This window comes from Symphodus melops (assembly GCF_947650265.1).
Source record: "Symphodus melops genome assembly, chromosome: 22".
NCBI lineage: Eukaryota > Metazoa > Chordata > Actinopteri > Labriformes > Labridae > Symphodus > Symphodus melops.
In genome coordinates, this window is record NC_136712.1 from 930,881 (window position 1) to 948,273 (window position 17,393).

At 44.9% G+C, this 17,393-nt stretch overlaps 1 protein-coding gene across 5 annotated transcripts in view; it reads left to right on the forward strand.

Annotated features, from left to right (window-relative positions):
• eps8a (EGFR pathway substrate 8a, signaling adaptor) overlaps positions 1-17,351 on the forward strand; it is a 25,607-nt gene extending 8,256 nt beyond the window's left edge. Inside the window, exons 2-23 of one of the 5 annotated variants that reach the window (XM_079334765.1) lie at positions 2,083-2,170; positions 3,363-3,424; positions 5,065-5,132; positions 5,236-5,397; positions 5,500-5,649; positions 5,802-5,884; positions 5,961-6,097; positions 6,178-6,251; positions 6,619-6,745; positions 6,865-6,953; positions 7,044-7,118; positions 7,209-7,357; positions 8,406-8,595; positions 8,726-8,856; positions 9,351-9,462; positions 9,548-9,688; positions 10,691-10,726; positions 11,382-11,405; positions 11,494-11,743; positions 11,880-12,063; positions 12,162-12,294; positions 12,782-13,434. In XM_079334765.1, coding sequence (XP_079190891.1) covers positions 2,106-2,170; positions 3,363-3,424; positions 5,065-5,132; positions 5,236-5,397; positions 5,500-5,649; positions 5,802-5,884; positions 5,961-6,097; positions 6,178-6,251; positions 6,619-6,745; positions 6,865-6,953; positions 7,044-7,118; positions 7,209-7,357; positions 8,406-8,595; positions 8,726-8,856; positions 9,351-9,462; positions 9,548-9,688; positions 10,691-10,726; positions 11,382-11,405; positions 11,494-11,743; positions 11,880-12,063; positions 12,162-12,294; positions 12,782-12,793 — 2,454 coding nt within the window. In that variant the 5' untranslated portion in view covers positions 2,083-2,105 and the 3' untranslated portion in view covers positions 12,794-13,434. Of the gene's footprint in view, positions 1-2,082; positions 2,171-3,362; positions 3,425-5,064; positions 5,133-5,235; positions 5,398-5,499; positions 5,650-5,801; positions 5,885-5,960; positions 6,098-6,177; positions 6,252-6,618; positions 6,746-6,864; positions 6,954-7,043; positions 7,119-7,208; positions 7,358-8,405; positions 8,596-8,725; positions 8,857-9,350; positions 9,463-9,547; positions 9,689-10,690; positions 10,727-11,381; positions 11,406-11,493; positions 11,744-11,879; positions 12,064-12,161; positions 12,295-12,781; positions 13,435-14,974 lie in introns of those variants that run through there. The other 4 variants (XM_079334762.1, XM_079334761.1, XM_079334763.1 and 1 more) reach the window with 4 other exon arrangements.
• Positions 17,352-17,393: the final 42 nt, after the last annotated feature.

Below are 17,393 nucleotides of genomic sequence, written 5' to 3' on the forward strand. Positions count from 1 at the left end.
TCACTCCTTCACTAGCGAAAATATTATGGCGGACCTGCTCAGAAGTGTTTCTGTAGTCTGGAGGTGAAGTCCACGGGTGGAGATACCAGGGGAGGAGAGGGGATTTTTTTTTTTCTAGAATCCCACTGTGACATCACAAGGGGAGCACATTAGAAACAGGGCTTTTTCTCTCTGTTGTCAGACTTCTGCAGACCACAAACAAAAGGACTGGATGGATTTATTTCACATGTTGTGGGTCAGTAGACTCTCAGGTTACTCCAATAAAGGTTCAAACACATTAAAAGTGGATTTTTCAGAATATGTCCCCTTTAACTCTTTGACCTTTCCATAACGACGAGGCAAACTTAAAGGAGTAAAATCCCACCATGTCAGCTGCTAAAGAAGTTCTCTCTTTGTACATTAGAATAAACTCCAGTGTGATGTATGTTTGAACTTTAAGTGGAGTTATAAAACACACCAGTTTAGATCTTTTATCTTTATGGGCGCTGAACTTCCTGTTTGGTGACTCATTAAAAGCGTGTTTGAACACGAGTTAGAGTTTAACAGCTGACTTTATTCTGACCTGCTTGATTAAACATCATCTATGATCTCAAGTCCAATCGGTGACGAGGAAAGTGGCCTCGTATGATGGCGTCAACAAAGCGCTTTGAGTTGGTTTGTTCTGCCTTGAAAGAAAAGAGAAACATTAACCAACCAGGAAATGACCTTTAATAAGCACGTTTCCTCAAATTATTAAAAACTCTCCGATGTGTTTTTATTGGCTTGGTCAGAGCAACATTTCTTTGTGCTGGTTTTATCGCCTCACTTCCAGGGAGCTTTTTCTCCGTCCATCTTAATATGCAGTCGATTTAAAAACTATCACACGTATCTAAACATCGGCTTCGAGCAGCTTTAACATTTTAAAAACAACCTGCTGAACTCGCTTCATATTTCTGTATTTGTTCTTCGTTGTTTGTTTTGTTTTTTTCTCCTGTAAAGCCAAGCTAATGACTTCTTTTATTGTGAAAATCTCTTGAAGGTAAAAGCTGATCAACCATCTCAAAGGTCGAGTAAATGTTTACTCAGCGATCAGAGTTTGAACAGGATAGAGAAGTAAAGCCCGTATTGATTCCTCTCTGATCGGACACGTGAAGACTTCCTGCTTCTCTCTGATTCACAGTGAAGCACTGAAGGATGTGAGCCTGAGCTCTTCTCTGCCCCGAGCGCCGCCTCGCAGGTTTCACTCTGCCGTTGTCATGGATACGGAGTCCAAAATGGAGTCCGTGTGTGTCGTCCCCCCGGGCTGAATAAAAACATGGAGTCCTGGGAAAAGTAATCACACGTGTCTGCACTGTACATACAGGAGCTGCGACCGCACACAGAGACGCACTGAGCACGCTCATAAATCACCCCGGGGACTCTTTGTGTGCAGCTCTTTTAATTTCAGCCTGATGTGACATTTTACTGCAGGAAGGTTTTAATGATTTGTTAATGAGACGACAGAGGGGGGGGGGGGGGGTGTTTGACCTGATGAGATGTTCTCATAAAGCTGCTCCTGTTTGCAGACTCAGTCTCATACTGGGAGTAAATCAGTCCCAGTTTAATAAGAACAGTGTTTGCATGTTGCGTGGGAGAGCACAGACACGAGGACGGTCGTCTTGCTGTAGTTTTTTTTTTTTTTTGCAAAACTTGCATATTGCATGTCTCATAACAATAATAGTAATAATAATAGTAATGATTATAATACAGGGATTTGAACAGTGGCAGGTCTGTACAGTCCTGGAGGTGTTTGGGGGTTAGAGTTCCAGGGGGGGGAGGTGGGGGGGGCTGGTTGTTGGACTTTGAACTTGACTGGTTTGGGAACAGGGAGCCAGTGGAGGTTCTGGAGGTTCTGGAGGGCGGCGGTGATGATGTGTTCAGTGAAGCTAAACGCTGCATCACGCCGTTTGGTGGATCTGTTCTGAAAGAGCTGCAGCTCTGCACATGATTACAAAGACAGCATGTTGACATGTAACTGTGTTGGTGAGCATGATGATATAAACTCAATAACATGTGAACTGCATACTAACAGTTTTTGTCTCTGTGTGTTTTTTGTTGTTGCAGCGGAGCGTCCACTGTGAAGCAGGATGAACGGATATGATCCTCCAGCTCTCGCCTCGGGCATCTTCGGCTCCTACAGCTCACAGATCAAGTCAGTGTCACCTGCACAGCTGTCGACATGTCACTCTGCCCCCTAGTGCTCAAAATGAGTACTGCAGTCTAAACTCTAATCATCACAGAGAGCTGTCTCCCCCCCCTCCTCTCACACAGGTCACCATGTGGTAGGCACTGTAGCTTCAGTGTTTAGCCAGCTCTGCATGTGGTGGACACTGTAGCTTCAGTGTTTAGCCAGCTCTGCATGTGGTGGACACTGTAGCTTCAGTGTTTAGCCAGCTCTGCATGGGGTGGACACTGTAGCTTCAGTGTTTAGCCAGCTCTGCATGTGGTGGACAGTGTAGCTTCAGTGTTTAGCCAGCTCAGCATGTGGTGGACACTGTAGCTTCAGTGTTTAGCCAGCTCTGCATGTGGTGCACACTGTAGCTTCAGTGTTTAGCCAGCTCTGCATGTGGTGGACATTGTAGCTTCAGTGTTTAGCCAGCTCTGCATGGTTAATGCAGTAATTGTGAGACAGTAAACGGCGTGTAGTGTGTGCAGAGTGAAACCTAAGCCCCGCCCCCTCTCAGCATCATTTAATCAGCGGTGCTAATTTCACATCATTAACGTGGCTGCTGCAGAACGAGGTCGTTGAAGCGGAGCGCGGAGCAGGAGGTGAATCAGTACGAGGGTCAAACGTTGAATTAGACGAACGAAGGAGATTCACTGACGTCTCCTGCGTTTCTTCTTCTGCAGTTTGAAATAAGGCCGTTGAGCCGGGTGTATTTACAGCCTGAAGTCGTCCTGCTGTTCACTCCGTCATCGGCGTGAATCACTCGTGTTAATTATTGATCCGTCAGAATGAAAAGTGTGACTGTGTGAAAATATCCTGTTACAGAGAGGGGACACTCTATCTGAGCAGACGCCGCGCTCGTCGCCTGCTGGCACCTCACACGTTAAGTCCCACGCCGCCAAACGCACGGGTTCAGACACTGACGCCAGTCTGATGTCAGATTCAGCACGAGTTTACACACACACACACACACACACACACACACGCAGGACAGAATAAAGAGTCTGAGCCCCTGTGGTTGCTATGGTTACACACACTGAAACATGTCCATGGTGTCAGCCAATCAGCGAATCTCAGCACAGCAGGAACATGAACCAGAGAGAAAGTGTTGGAAGTGTAACTCTCTCTCTCTCCCCCCTCCTCTCTCTCTCTCTCTCTCTCTCTCTCTCTCTCTCAGTGGCCATGGCTCTCCTGAGCCCTCCAACAATAAAGCCAAGTCCAGTGCCAAAGCTCTCTACGGTGAGTCTAATCAAAAAACCAGCGTTTTAAACAGGGGATCAGACTGGGACCTGGTCTGACAGGTGATCAGACTGGGACCTGGTCTGAGAGGTGATCAGACTGGGACCCGGTCTGACAGGTGATCAGACTGGGACCCGGTCTGACAGGTGATCAGACTGGGACCCGGTCTGAGAGGTGATCAGACACGCTCTGCCTCTCTCTCCTCATTCATTGGCTGCTCGGTCGTCCCATGTGACCAGTCTTGGTGTTCCTGTTGATGGACGCAGAGAGCTGTGAGGAGACGGAGAGGGAACCTTTCTTTAAATCGTATTTGATGTTTATTTTCAGGATCAGATGAAATGTACTTCCTGCGCCCGTCTGCCAAACATAAAAAGAAAAGTCAAAGTGAGACGAGTGTGTTTTAAAGTTTGATAACCTGGCTCTTATTTCTCACCTTTTATTTGTTTTTTTCAAGTTCTTCCAAACACGGCCGACCTCTTTGAATACTGTCCAAGTCAAATACTGGTTTTCCCATTATAAAGATTTGTTTTATGATTTCCCTAAAATCCCTCCATCGTCCATATAAACATAATAACTTCACTTTAACGGCCTCGTTTTAAAAACTGAACATTTGAGATTTGAGGATTTTGGAGCGTTTGTGGAAAAATAAGAGCCATGTTGTTAAAGCAGCTTTCTTTAATGTGTGTGTGTGTGTGTGTGTGTGTCAGTATAACTTCACACACACACGTCTTCATGATATTTTCTTGTTTTAACTGAATGGTTTCTGGAGTTTAGCGTCTGATGAACAGAGTCACATCTGAACAAATGTTGACGCTCCCTAAATGGAGTCTGGATGACGTTTGTGATTATTAGTAATTAGTAATTTGTGATTATTAGTAATGGCTGACTCTGGTCGTGTAGGTCACTTTAACGTCTCCGTGGACAAATGGAGTCACAGCTTCTTTACACACAGTTTGAGTAAGTTCAAACGTCCTTAATCCCTCAAACACCTGAACGTCCCGACCGTCCTGCAACCCAAACGCCCCGATGCCCCGAAACCCAAACGCCCCGATGCCCCGAAACCCAAACGCCCCGATGCCCCACTTCAACTCTGAAGTCCATCTGAAACAAACTATCACACATTATGTGACCTTTTTATTTTTTTTAAGATCTTTTCTACGAGAAGGTTTCATCTTGAAATCTTTTTTTTTTTTTTTTTTTTTAAAGACTGAGCTGCAGAAACAAAATAATTTTGTGATTTCAGTTGGACTTTGAAAATCTGTAATTTTTTGGAAACTATTCTGTAGAATTAGAGTTTAACAAACTTTCTGTTAAACTTCATTTCTTCTGTGTTGAGTGTGTGTTTGTGTTTTCACCCTTCTTCTCCTCGTCATGTTTGTCGCTCCGAACAGGAAGTTTTCAGTTTGGTTCAGATATGAAGTTATTTCACTCAAAAGTCAGAAAAAGGTTTCAAATAAAGATTGAAATATTTTCTCCTTCATGTTTACTGAGAGAAAGTTTGTTTAGAAGTCATTATTTCTGACATAATAAAGAATAATAATCTGCAGAGTCTTGATTTGAAGCCAAATCGACTTCCTGCTTGGACGGCGTGCAGAAATGTTCTCGTGAGTTCACGTCGTTTTATTTTGTTTTGTTTTCAGAACAAAGAAAACATTTCACCAAAACCAGCATCAACAGCCTGACGGACACGTCGCAGTATCACGTGGAGGTGAGAAACCTTTTAGGATTAAAAACAACACCATGCCCACTTATATGGGGGGGGGGGGTTTTGGTTGCCACGGTAACGGTGTTATCTCCCGCCTGACGCTCAGCACCTGACCACGTTCGTGTTGGACCGTAAAGACGGGATGATCACGGTGGACGATGGGATCCGACGTCTCCGTCTGCTGGACGCTAAAGGGAAAGTCTGGACTCAGGAGATGTTGCTGCAGGTGGAGGAGAAGACGGTCAGCCTCATCGACCAGGAGACCAAGGTCGGATTCTTCATCTGAAGATTTAAACGCTTAAAGATCCTTTCTGAACACAGAATCAGCAAAACAAATCAAAAAGTGATTTTATAAACTTGGTGTTTTCAGAACGAGTTGGAGAATTTCCCCGTGGGGACGATCCAGCACTGCCAGGCCGTGATGAGCGCCTGCAGCTACGACTCCATCTTGGCTCTGGTGTGTAAAGACTCGGGTCAGTCCAAACCGGACCTCCATCTGTTCCAGTGTGACGACATCAAGGTAGACCAAGCGTGTAAAGCTGACACAATGACAAGATGATGTAAACTTGTTGTTTCAAAACACCCGCTCTCGTAAAGTTTACGTTTTCGAACAATTTGATAAAGTTTTTTTTAAATCTTTTTTTTTTTTTTTTTGTCTGACGTTTCTTTCAGGCGAATCTGATACACGCCGACATCGAAAGTGCCATGATCGATGCCAAAGGAGGCAAAGTGAAGAGGAGACCAGAAGCACTGAAGTAAGAACCAATCAGCAGCAACACCTGTGGTCTCATCCTGACAGCTGATTGGCTCACTCTTCTTGTCTGTTTACAGGATGATTTTAAAGAGCGACGGCGTCATCCCTCCTCCGCCCGCCGCTCCCGCCCCCGAACCTCCGCTGACGTCCAATCAGCTGGACGTAAAGAGTCGAGCGGCCGCATGGTCGGCCTGGACCAATGAGCAGCAAGACTGTGAGTGATGTCATGATTTAGGTTCAAATCTTCCGACTCCGTCTTTGAACATTAATCAGGTTGTGTTTTTGTCGTGTCAGACGAGAAGCAGAGACAGATGTCTTTGGAGGACGGTCCGGGCGAGATGACGGCGGCCCGAGTGGACCGAGACGTGGTGAGTCACAAACGAGCGGTTTTGATCCTTTCGTGTTTGGGACTGATCTGAGAGCAGCAGCTGGTGGAGTTTAAATCTGGGGTCACTCGAGTTCACGGGACAATAGAAAACGAGACTTAAGCTGATTGAAGAATTTTATTTGGATGTAATCAGAGACGGGAGAGCTTTCAGGGAAAATCCTCTTACATAACGAAGACGTTCAGATGTGAGCGCCGTGGGAAAAACTGACCTCTGATCTGTTTGTTCATGTTTAATCATTGTCGCTCGATCCGTTCAGAATCATCTCAGATGTGACTCAAACCACTTAAAATAAAAAACCTCTCTCTCTCTCTCTAAACATGCTCGATGTCTGACTTTGATTTGGCAGCAAATCCTGAACCACCTCCTGGACGACATCGAGTTCTTTGTCACCAAACTTCAGAAAGCCGCCGAGGCGTTTGAGGAGCTCGCCAGGAGGAAGAAGACGAAGAAGGGGAAGAAGAGAGGACCGGGAGGTGAGACACCTGAGGGACACCTGAAGTGAAAAACAAAGTCAAACAGCAGCAGGAGAGAAAAGAGTCTTTAAATGACATAAAAAGAGTCTGAGGATGTTTTTCTGACGTTTGTCCACCAGAGGGCGTCCTGACTCTGCGCTCGCAGCCTCCCAGTGAGGACGAGTTTATCGACTGTCTGCAGAAGTTCAAACACGCCTTCAACCAGCTGGTACGAGCCTCCTCATCATCTCATTACATGAACAAACATTTTATTCACACACATTCAAACTCTCTGATCTCACCTGACTCCAACCTGCAGGGGAAACTGAAGGATCACATCCAGAACCCGAGCGCCGACGACCTGCTCCACTTCCTGTTCACTCCTCTCAAGATGGTCAGTCTGAGCGCCGTTCTCATTCAGAAGTAAGAGCTCCTCAGAGTGTGCTGCAGCTCGACCCCCCCTCCTCTCTGTCGCTGCTTGCAGGTGGTGCAGGCGTCCGGCAGCGTGGATCTCGCTCGCAGCATCCTGGTTCCTCTGCTCACCAGGGAGTCCATCGACTTCCTGCATGGCTCGGGGACGGCAGAGGAGAGACACCTGTGGGTCGCCCTGGGAGACGGCTGGACCAAGTGCAGGTGAGGTAGAGCGGGAGGAGGCTGAAGAACCCGACATAAACAAAATACTACAAAACATTTTTCACTAGATTCTGTTTGCATTTCACTCTGCACAGGTCAGCATGTGGTGGACACTGTAGCTTCAGTGTTTAGCCAGCTCTGCATGTAGAGACACTGTAGCTTCAGTGTTTAGCTAGCTCTGCATGTAGAGACACTGTAGCTTCAGTGTTTAGCCAGCTCTGCATGTGGTGGACACTGTAGCTTCAGTGTTTAGCCAGCTCTGCATGTAGAGTCACTGTAGCTTCAGTGTTTAGCCAGCTCTGCATGTAGAGACACTGTAGCTTCAGTGTTTAGCCAGCTCTGCATGTAGAGACACTGTAGCTTCAGTGTTTAGCCAGCTCTGCATGTAGAGACACTGTAGCTTCAGTGTTTAGCCAGCTCTGCATGTGGTGGACACTGTAGCTTCAGTGTTTTGCCAGCTCTGCATGTGGTGGACACTGTAGCTTCAGTGTTTAGCCAGCTCTGCATGTGGTGGACACTGTAGCTTCAGTGTTTAGCCAGCTCTGCATGTAGAGACACTGTAGCTTCAGTGTTTAGCCAGCTCTGCATGTGGTGGACACTGTAGCTTCAGTGTTTAGCCAGCTCTGCATGGGTCTGTAAAGCTTTCTGCGTTCTAACCTCTCTCCATGTTTCATCTCCAACATTGATCCTAGTTTGAGCAGCTTTCTGCTGCTGGAGCTTATTAGAAACATGCAGAGGCTTTTTAGCTCGGGTACAATCACTTCTATCTGAAGCAGTTCCACTGCCCGCTTCCATCGCTGCAACACCTGTTCACCTGATAACTGCTCTCATATCTGGCAAACCCAGGGGCGTCCAAAACGGCCTTCAAAGCCCCGCCTACCTTCTCTGGTCCAATCAGATCCAGAGCATTCAGGAGCAGAATCTAAAGTTAGAAGGAGGACATACTGGCTGCTGCATTGTTGTCAGAGAAGCTTCAACACAGCAGGTTTCCTTCATGATCACACAGGAGGAGAGCAGCTCTCTGATTGGTCCTTTAACTTCTGTGCAGGTTGGAGTGGCCAAAGGATCACTACTTCCCCCCCTGTGTGCTGAGGTTTCGGGATGGCTGGGAGCCTCCGGTGCTCCCGGCGAGTGTGGCAGCGGCTCCGTCCAGAGAGGAGCTGAACCAGCTCGCAGAGAGTCTCGCCAACGCAGAGATCAGGAGACACGAGGAGCTCAGGGCCCGGCTGAACCAGGAGGTCTGATCTGAACCGTCACACACGTCCGCACAGTTCATAAAAACAACATGTCTGTGATGTCTGACTCTGTGTCCGTGTGTGTGTGTGTGTGTGTGTGTGTGTGTGTGTGTGTGTGCGTGTGTGTGTGCAGCAGACCGCCGTGCAGACCTTCCCTCCTGCTGACGGGTACGCCTTTAACTCCTCCTACAAACGCTTACAGATCCTGGATCAGGACGTCGCCGTGGCTGCTTTTAAAAACGCCGTCAGCCGCCAAGCAGACGGGTAAACCTGAGGTCACATGACGCCCTGGAGAACTGATCCCACGCCTGAGTTTCTCTCTTCTCCTCTCGTCTTTTGTTCACCTCTGAAATCTGAATTCATCTTGATTCAAATCTTTGGTTTCTATTAATCGCTCTTGATTTCGATCTAAAGTTGGGACGCTTCTCCACGGCTTCAAACGCCGATAAGATGTTCATGTGTCTGACGTTACGAACCGTCATAGTTATTCTCACCTGGCGTGTGCTCGTGCGTGTTCGTGCGTGTCCATGTGTTAGCGTGTTCTTGCATGTTTGTGTTTTTGTGTGTAAACCACTTTTATTTATAAATAATTACACTAAGTAATCGTGTGTGTGTGTGTGTGTGTGTGTGTGTGTGTGTGTGTGTGTGTGTGTGTGTGTGTGTGTGTGTGTGTGTGTGTGTGTGTGTGTGTGTGTGTGTGTGTGTGTGTGTGTGTGTGTGTGTGTGTGTGTGTGTGTGTGTCCTTGACTATGTTTCAGGAGTTTTGACGCCGACAGCCGAAGCCAACAAACTCTGTTTGCCAAATCGAAATACGACTTTGTGGCGAGAAACAACACGGAGCTGTCGGTGATCAAAGACGAGGTCGTCGAGGTAACCGTGTTGAAGATCGTTTGTTGATTTGTTTTCAGAGTAAAGGCGTGAGTTTGTTGTTTGAACCCCGCGCTGTGTCTGGCAGGTTCTGGACGACAGGAAGCAGTGGTGGAAGGTTCGTAACGGCTGCGGGGCGTCGGGCTACGTGCCAAACAACATCCTGGAGATCACCAAAGCCGTCGACATCGCCGGCAGAGGAGAGCCGATATACAGCCACACTATACAGGTAACACTATACAGGTAACACTGTACAGGTAACACTGTACAGGTAACACTGTACAGGTAACACTATACAGGTAACACTGTACAGGTAACACTGTACAGGTAACACTATACAGGTAAAACTGTACAGGTAACACTATACAGGTAACATTACACAGGTAACACTGTACAGGTAACACTGTACAGGTAACACTATACAGGTAACATTACACAGGTAACACTGTACAGGTAAAACTGTACAGGTAACACTGTACAGGTAACACTGTACAGGTAGCACTATACAGGTAACACTATAGAGGTAAAACTGTACAGGTAACACTGTACAGGTAACACTGTACAGGTAGCACTATACAGGTAACACTGTACAGGTAACACTGTACAGGTAACACTGTACAGGTAGCACTATACAGGTAACACTATAGAGGTAAAACTGTACAGGTAACACTGTACAGGTAACACTGTACAGGTAGCACTATACAGGTAACACTGTACAGGTAACACTGTACAGGTAACATTACACAGGTAACACTGTTCACAGGTAGCACTATACAGGTAACACTGTACAGGTAACATTACACAGGTAACACTGTTCACAGGTAACATTACACAGGTAACATTACACAGGTAACACTATACAGGTAACACTGTGCAGGTAACACTGTACAGGTAACACTGTGCAGGTAACACTGTACAGGTAACACTATACAGGTAACACTATACAGGTAACACTGTACAGGTAACACTATACAGGTAACACTGTTCACAGGTAACATTACACAGGTAACATTACACAGGTAACACTGTTCACAGGTAACATTACACAGGTAACATTACACAGGTAACACTACACAGGTAACACCACAGGTAACACTGTACAGGTAACATTACACAGGTAACACTGCACAGGTAACATTACACAGGTAACACTATACAGGTAACACTGTACAGGTAACATTACACAGGTAACTCACTGAGGCTAATTTTCTTTACTGTCTTTATTTTGAAGCTCATGATGCCAAAGAAAGAGTTTGAGTTGTTTAAGGTACGATGAGATGAGACGACTGTTTCTTAGTTTCCAGAACTTTCTGCTGTAGTTTATTTTATTTTTTTTCAGACTCCCGTGTGATTTGCTGTGATTTGTTTTTTAAAGGAACAGTCTCACATTTTTAGGTTTTATAGCTTAATGCTAACGGCTTTAAAATAAAGTAAACTTTTCAATTTTCTTTTCCCTACAATTTAGATAGATAGATTTATTTCACTCTTAACACAGCTATGCTAGCAGTGCTACGCTAGCAGTGTTACGCTGCCTCTGGTCTTCGTGCTTATCGACAATAAACAAGTCCTGTCTTACATCTGTATCTCCCCTGCTGTTAGCTAAGCTAAGCTAACACACTCATGGATAGCATCAGTTAACTACAGACAGCAAAGTTATAAATGTTAGCTCTCTATTACTACAATCTTATCAACATAATATTGGCTGCTTTTCTAGCCATTTCTGATGCTAAGCTAACATGCTAACTGGTCGTCAGACTGTTCCTTTAAATATTTTTCTAGCAGAGTTCCTCACCAGACTTTCATAGACGCACAGATTGTAGATTTCTCTGCAGTGAGTTTGCGGTGCTGTTTTTAATCAAACATTTTCATTTGATGTCTCATCACCGCCATGTTTTATGTTTTCTTTCATTTCACGTTGTCAGCAATTACTGGGAGAGTTGAACGAGGTAAAAGCAGAAATCTAGACAACATACTGTGTCTCTGTGCAGATCACCAAACAAGTTTAAAAAGTAAAATAAAACTGTCCTCTGTCAGAAACAAACGTCCAGGACCGACTTCATCCCGAGTAAGCCAGTTGTGACTCCGATGCCTCCGGCTCCTACGCCGCCTCCCCCAGCCCCCGCCAGGCTTCCCACACCGCCACTGCCTCCTCCGGCCGCCGAGCCCCCGAAGATGGCGGCCAGCAGCAGCAGCGCCGTCAGCCGACAGAACAGCAGCACGTCGAGCGACAACGGCAGCATCGCCATGAGAGAGAACAACAACCAGAGACCTGCGAACGCCAACCGTGAGTCCCAGAATGTTCCAGAGAGGAATCAGAGATCGTTAACACCCAGTTTTCACTCTGACAAGGCCGTGATATCTTATGATCCACAACAGTCGCTCTGTGATTAAACAAGTTTGCTCCTTATCGCCCCCTGCAGGCAGGAAATCCAACATGGAGGAGGTTCAGGACGAGCTGATGCACAGGCTGACTTTAGGCCGCAGCGCTCAGAAGAAGTTTCCGGTGCCGTCTCGCAGCAGCAGCATGCCGGTCGTCAGCATCACCTATGACTCCTCGCCAGAACTCGTGAAGGCGTGGCTCGAGGCCAAAGGCTTCAGTCCAGTGTGAGTTTGAGTTGTTGAACGTCGGAGGGGAAAAAAATATGCAAAATATTCAACCTGAATGATGTAAAATAAAAAAAATAAAAAAATGTTGCGTGCAGCACCATCACCAGCCTGGGCGTCCTGACCGGAGCGCAGCTGTTTTCTCTCAACAAAGAGGAGCTGAAGACGGTGTGTCCCGACGACGGCGCTCGAGTTTTCAGCCAGGTCACCGTCCAGAAGGCGGCGCTGGAGGTGGGTCAAAGGTCAAACGTGATGTCACCGACAAACAAAACAGCTCCTATTGAGTCCGTGTCGTGACATCAAGTTTGAGAAATGTCTTTCTTCTGACAGAGAGATTATTAGAGGGGCGACCTCGACGGCTTCTCTGAGCAGCAGAGAGAATATTGATTAGTAAGAAATGATGGATTATTAGAAATGAGGTTAGAAAACAGCACAGTTATTCTCTTGATTTTATTGTGATTTTTGATGGCTCAGCTTTATCACAGCCTGTTGTATTAATTCAAACTTTAAACAAACAACAGATTTTCAGTCATATTTTAAACAGAGAGAGAGAGAGACCTCGCTGCAGAGATCAGGTCTTGTGTATCTGGTTCCCATCTGCCGCAGGTCTTTTTCTAGTCCTTTTTTTTTTTCTTTTTTTTTAGTCTTTTCTGTCTTTTAGTTTTCTGTCACCAAACTCTGGCAAGGTCTGGTGTGTGGTGTCTATCTCCACCTGCAGGTTTTCTTCTGACGCTTCTTTGATCTTCTGAGTCTGTAACCGCAGTCGTTCAGGTATCGTGTTCTCGGATGAATGTCGTCCTGCTCGGCTTCGATCTGTCGGCCAGATTCAAAGTGAAACAGTCCAAAGTTATAGCAAGTCGAACACTCAGATGTGAAGGCCTTTCATTCGGACGTGACTTTAGTCTAGTCAGGATTCTGTCAGTGCTCCACCTGGGACTGACCCTTCTTGACCTGTGACCTCCTCTGGCCGTCAGAACGAAGCCGCGGGCGTTTTATGTGTAGCAGCATTTTAAGGTAGCGCTGATATTTGTCCTCCTGCTGTGGCCGAACAGTCAGTCCTCCTTAAACTACCTGACCCCGCACCTTAACCTTTACCTGTTGACCTCTGACCCCGCCCGACCTGTAGACACCAGGAAGTAGACCTTGTCCTGGCTGGAATGAGACCTAGAGAGTCGCCTGTGTTCTGTGTGCTAGCTTAGCTTTTAACAGCAGTCACCAATTGCACCGCCGATTTTAAATATTACTGAAGAATTAACTACGAAACAAAAGCCAGCTTGTAAAAATGAGTTTTCCTGCCTCAAGTAAGTATTTTAAATGAAATGATTAAAATGTTAAAATGTTTCCTAAAGAGACTCTTACAAACACATTACAGTAGAAACTAGACAATTCCAGCAGAAATTGTGAGGGTGGTTGCCGTGTGTGCGTGAGAGTCTGTGTGTGCGTGCATGTGTGGGACAGCAGTAAGAATGGTGCCATCTAACAGCTGAGACAGAACTCTGTCACACTGAAACAATGATGTCATCACTCTTCACTCTGAACACCTGCTGCTCACTTGACATTCAGCTTTGATCTGCCAGAACATTCCATCAATGTATTTGAATGGGCGTACCACTGCTCGCAAAACCTCAAATATCTTGAAAACTAAACATGGTATCACCAATCCGTTTGGACTGTGAGCGACATAACAAATAGGTGCACGTTTTGATGTATTGTATTTTCATCTAGCATTCAGACTGTGATCACAGTGGCAATTTCAAAACATGAGTGAATACTGGGAAATTCTGGACATCCGTTAGAGTGAGAGCCCAATGTGTGTGTATGTGGTGCGTGACTGTCAAACAAATGTCTCTCCTGGGAGACTGGAACATTTTATGTTTTTATTTTTTGCTTTATGAGTGAGAGGACACTCAGAGCTTTCTTTTGATGTATTTTGTTTATATATGCGAGCAACAATGACTTCAGGATGGCGATTTACAAATATGTTTCCAAAACTGAAGTTTTTGGCCGTTACACTCTAGGATTTCAAATTTTGCCATCTGCTTTGAATGGGGCAAATTTTGGCCAATTTTTTGTCACTTAAACTTGATTTGTGTCCAAACCGTGTGCCCGAGGTTTCCACAAAGTAATAGCACACTTTTTGGGGCCGAGCCGGTCGTTTTGATACCTTTCTTGTGTGTGTGGCGCAAACGCTGTGGGAGGAGTAGCGCGGCCCGTTTTGAGGATATAATAAGCGGAATAATAATAATATTAACAATTGTAGTAGTGTGGTTTGCCTTTCAGGCAACCACCCTAATGATAAATATTAAGTTTTTGTTTCATGAAGGCCCTTGTGAAGGAATAACAGGAAGTTAAGCACAGAAACAGGAAGTGGTTAAGGATCCTAAAGTGAGGTCAAACAGCTCAGAGGAAAGGTGACAAAGGTCAGTGTTTGATGTCATCAGACATTCAAAGATGCAGCAGAGTGCTGAGACTACGGGAGCCTGAAGGGACAAAATAAATACAAATAAATGCTTCCTGTCTTTAACCTATTATCTTTGACGAATTTGCTCTTTATGCCACCAGTTTTTAAACTCTCTTAAAGTACTCAGTTTCCCAGCATGCCCTCTGTCTCTTCCAGCTGGCACTGCAGACGTCATGTTCTTTGCAGCTTACAGCAGCCTTCACTAAAAAGCTTTCAGGGCTTTGACGCTCTGAACTGAAACTCTGTGCTCTGATTTTTTAAATATCTTCTGATTTTCAGGAGAAGCGTGTCGGCAGAGACGCTTCGTAGATATTTGCCAGAGCTGCTCAGTCGCTTCAGACGCAGAAAGACGTGAAGATTTCAGTTGGATGTTTTTGTTTCAGGGTCTAATTTGTTGTTTGTCTCTGCTCTGTCTCCTCCCCCTCTGTCCTTTCCTGTCTCCGTCTCCAGAGGAGTTCAGGCTCTGAGCTCCAGGAGATCATGAGGAGGCGGCAGGAGAAACTGGCAGCCAGCACCTGTGATTCAGGGGTGGAGTCTTTTGACGAAGGCAGCACCCACTGAGCTTCCTCTCCCTCTCTCTTCTTCCTTTACTTTTTATTTATTTTTTATCAAACTGCAGCCTGCTGTTTTCTCGCACTCTTCCATCCTCAGGCGGCGGCCACCTACGCCGAGTTTGTGAAGATCATGCGGCGCAGGCAGGAACTCCTCAGCTCGTCTCCGTAGGAACATTTGAAGAGCGACACGGCTGACTGTCGAACCGTCCGATAAACAGGAAATATTCTGCCATGTTTGCCTGAAGTTCACCTGAACACGTTTTTGGGGATCGTTTTTTGCTTCTCTACCGTTCGGTTGGTGTTTGTAAAAAGTTTATTTTCCAAAGCAAACCTCTCAGTATTAATGTTTGAAAGTTATTAGCTCCAGTTTGTGCCTCGTGTTTTAGTACCATGAAGTGATCTGCGCTCTGCTCCTCACGGATGAATGTGTGAAAAACTCTGACTCGAATGTATTAAGAATGAAAAGAGGCACGAACTGGAGAAAGGGTGATCGTAAAAATGTACACAGAACGAAAGAAGACGAATGTCGGATTGAATATTTTGAAGGTAATCTATAAAAAATATATATAAATGTACAATTCAGATTTATGGCGGATAGAAATCTGATCTTCATAGCACAACTTTTTCTTTTATTCTAAAGTTGCTTTAAAGTTTAAATTATATAATTAATAGAACAAAAGGACTGAAAAAGCAAACTAAGTCTGAGTGTGTTTTTTTTTTCTTCTTCCTTCGGGCAGAAAAGCGTTGGCTCTGCGCTCTGTAGCGTTTGCATGAAGCGTTAACACGCTGAGAAGAAAAGAGCTGCACGTCAGTCCTGTCTCCATGACAACAGTCTGTAAACAATGCTGTATGACCAACACTGCTCCCTTGTTTTTTTTATACATATATATTTGAGATTGATTTATTTTCCGATCAGAAACTGAAAAGAGGTCGGGGTACAAAAACTACGGAGAATATCAAACATTTTGAAAATAGCGGCAGTGACGTCAACGGAGCCTTTCTGAAAAGTTTAAATAGGGTGAAACGTTCCGAAAAGGCACGCTAGGCGCTTCCTGCTGCGAGCGCTAGCTACTCATTGGACACTATCGTAAAAAGACGCTGCCGCTCAGAAAAGAAAATGGCGGGAAAATATTTTTCCTGAACTGCAGATTACTTGTAAAAAACCATAATAATATATAATTTATGTACATGATGTGATTTAGCGTTAGCGGCAGGATAACGGATGTTTAATATTTGGTGATCAGCGTTTTTGCACAACAAATGATATAAACGTTCCTCTGCTGGAAGCGAGTAAAGAATCAAATGTGTAAAAAGATTCAGACTCACAGTTTTTAAAGCTGATCAATCAAACTTCACAGAAGCGAATCCACTTAATTGTACCAACTTCTCCTGAAGTTACGTGTCGCGTAAACGCTAAAAAAAAAAAAAAGTAGCTTTTCTAATGTAGCTCTTATAACGTGTAGTCACAATCAGTGGTGTCATCACAGAGATTACGATACAAGGAAGGCGAGATCTCAAGAAAATAGCTGGGAACCGATGCGGAAAAAAACGAGTGTCTGGCGCCTTCCGTAACACGTAACGTTAGCCCCTTTGGTCAAATCACCCTTAGTCCTCCGTGCTGGCCGCAAACTGCCTCTGCCATTACTCCGACATCTGCGTTTACTTCACAACTCGCAGCAAACTCTTTTCTGTTAGTTTGCTGAAAGCCATCAAAAGCTGCTTATAAGTTAAAGGTTAAGCAAAAAACACTAAAAACATTTTTTAACACAAGCACAAACTAAAAACACCACGACTGTTTGCACAGATCAGCCTGAAGCACCAGATCATCCTCCAGCTGGAGAAAATGTTTTACACACCATACAAATATGAATGCATGTAAATGCTTGAATATAAGATGTACAAAAATCAGCCAGTACATTCTTGAACCTCTGTGGCATTGATTGTATTGATTATTTGCTCCTCTAATGCACTTATAAGTGTCTCAAAACATTTTGTGTAAAGGATGTAAAATGTGGGGAAAAAATAGAAAAATATTTGTAGCGATACACTGAAGTAATTTAAATGAATGAAGCTGAATAGATCGCTGTTTGTTAATGAGAGAAGCATTTTCTGTATTTAGTGAACTGTCTTAGTACTCGAAAAGTTCTAGAGCCAATCAGAAAAAAAGTGTTAGCGAGAAGTCACTGTTTAAATGCATTTGTATGTGTATAGTTTTCATGGTGCCTTTTTCATTATAAATCTGCTCATTCTGCAATAAACATTTACAGAAATCAGTTCAAGTCATCACTGAGTTTTTAACAACTAATCCTGAAAGA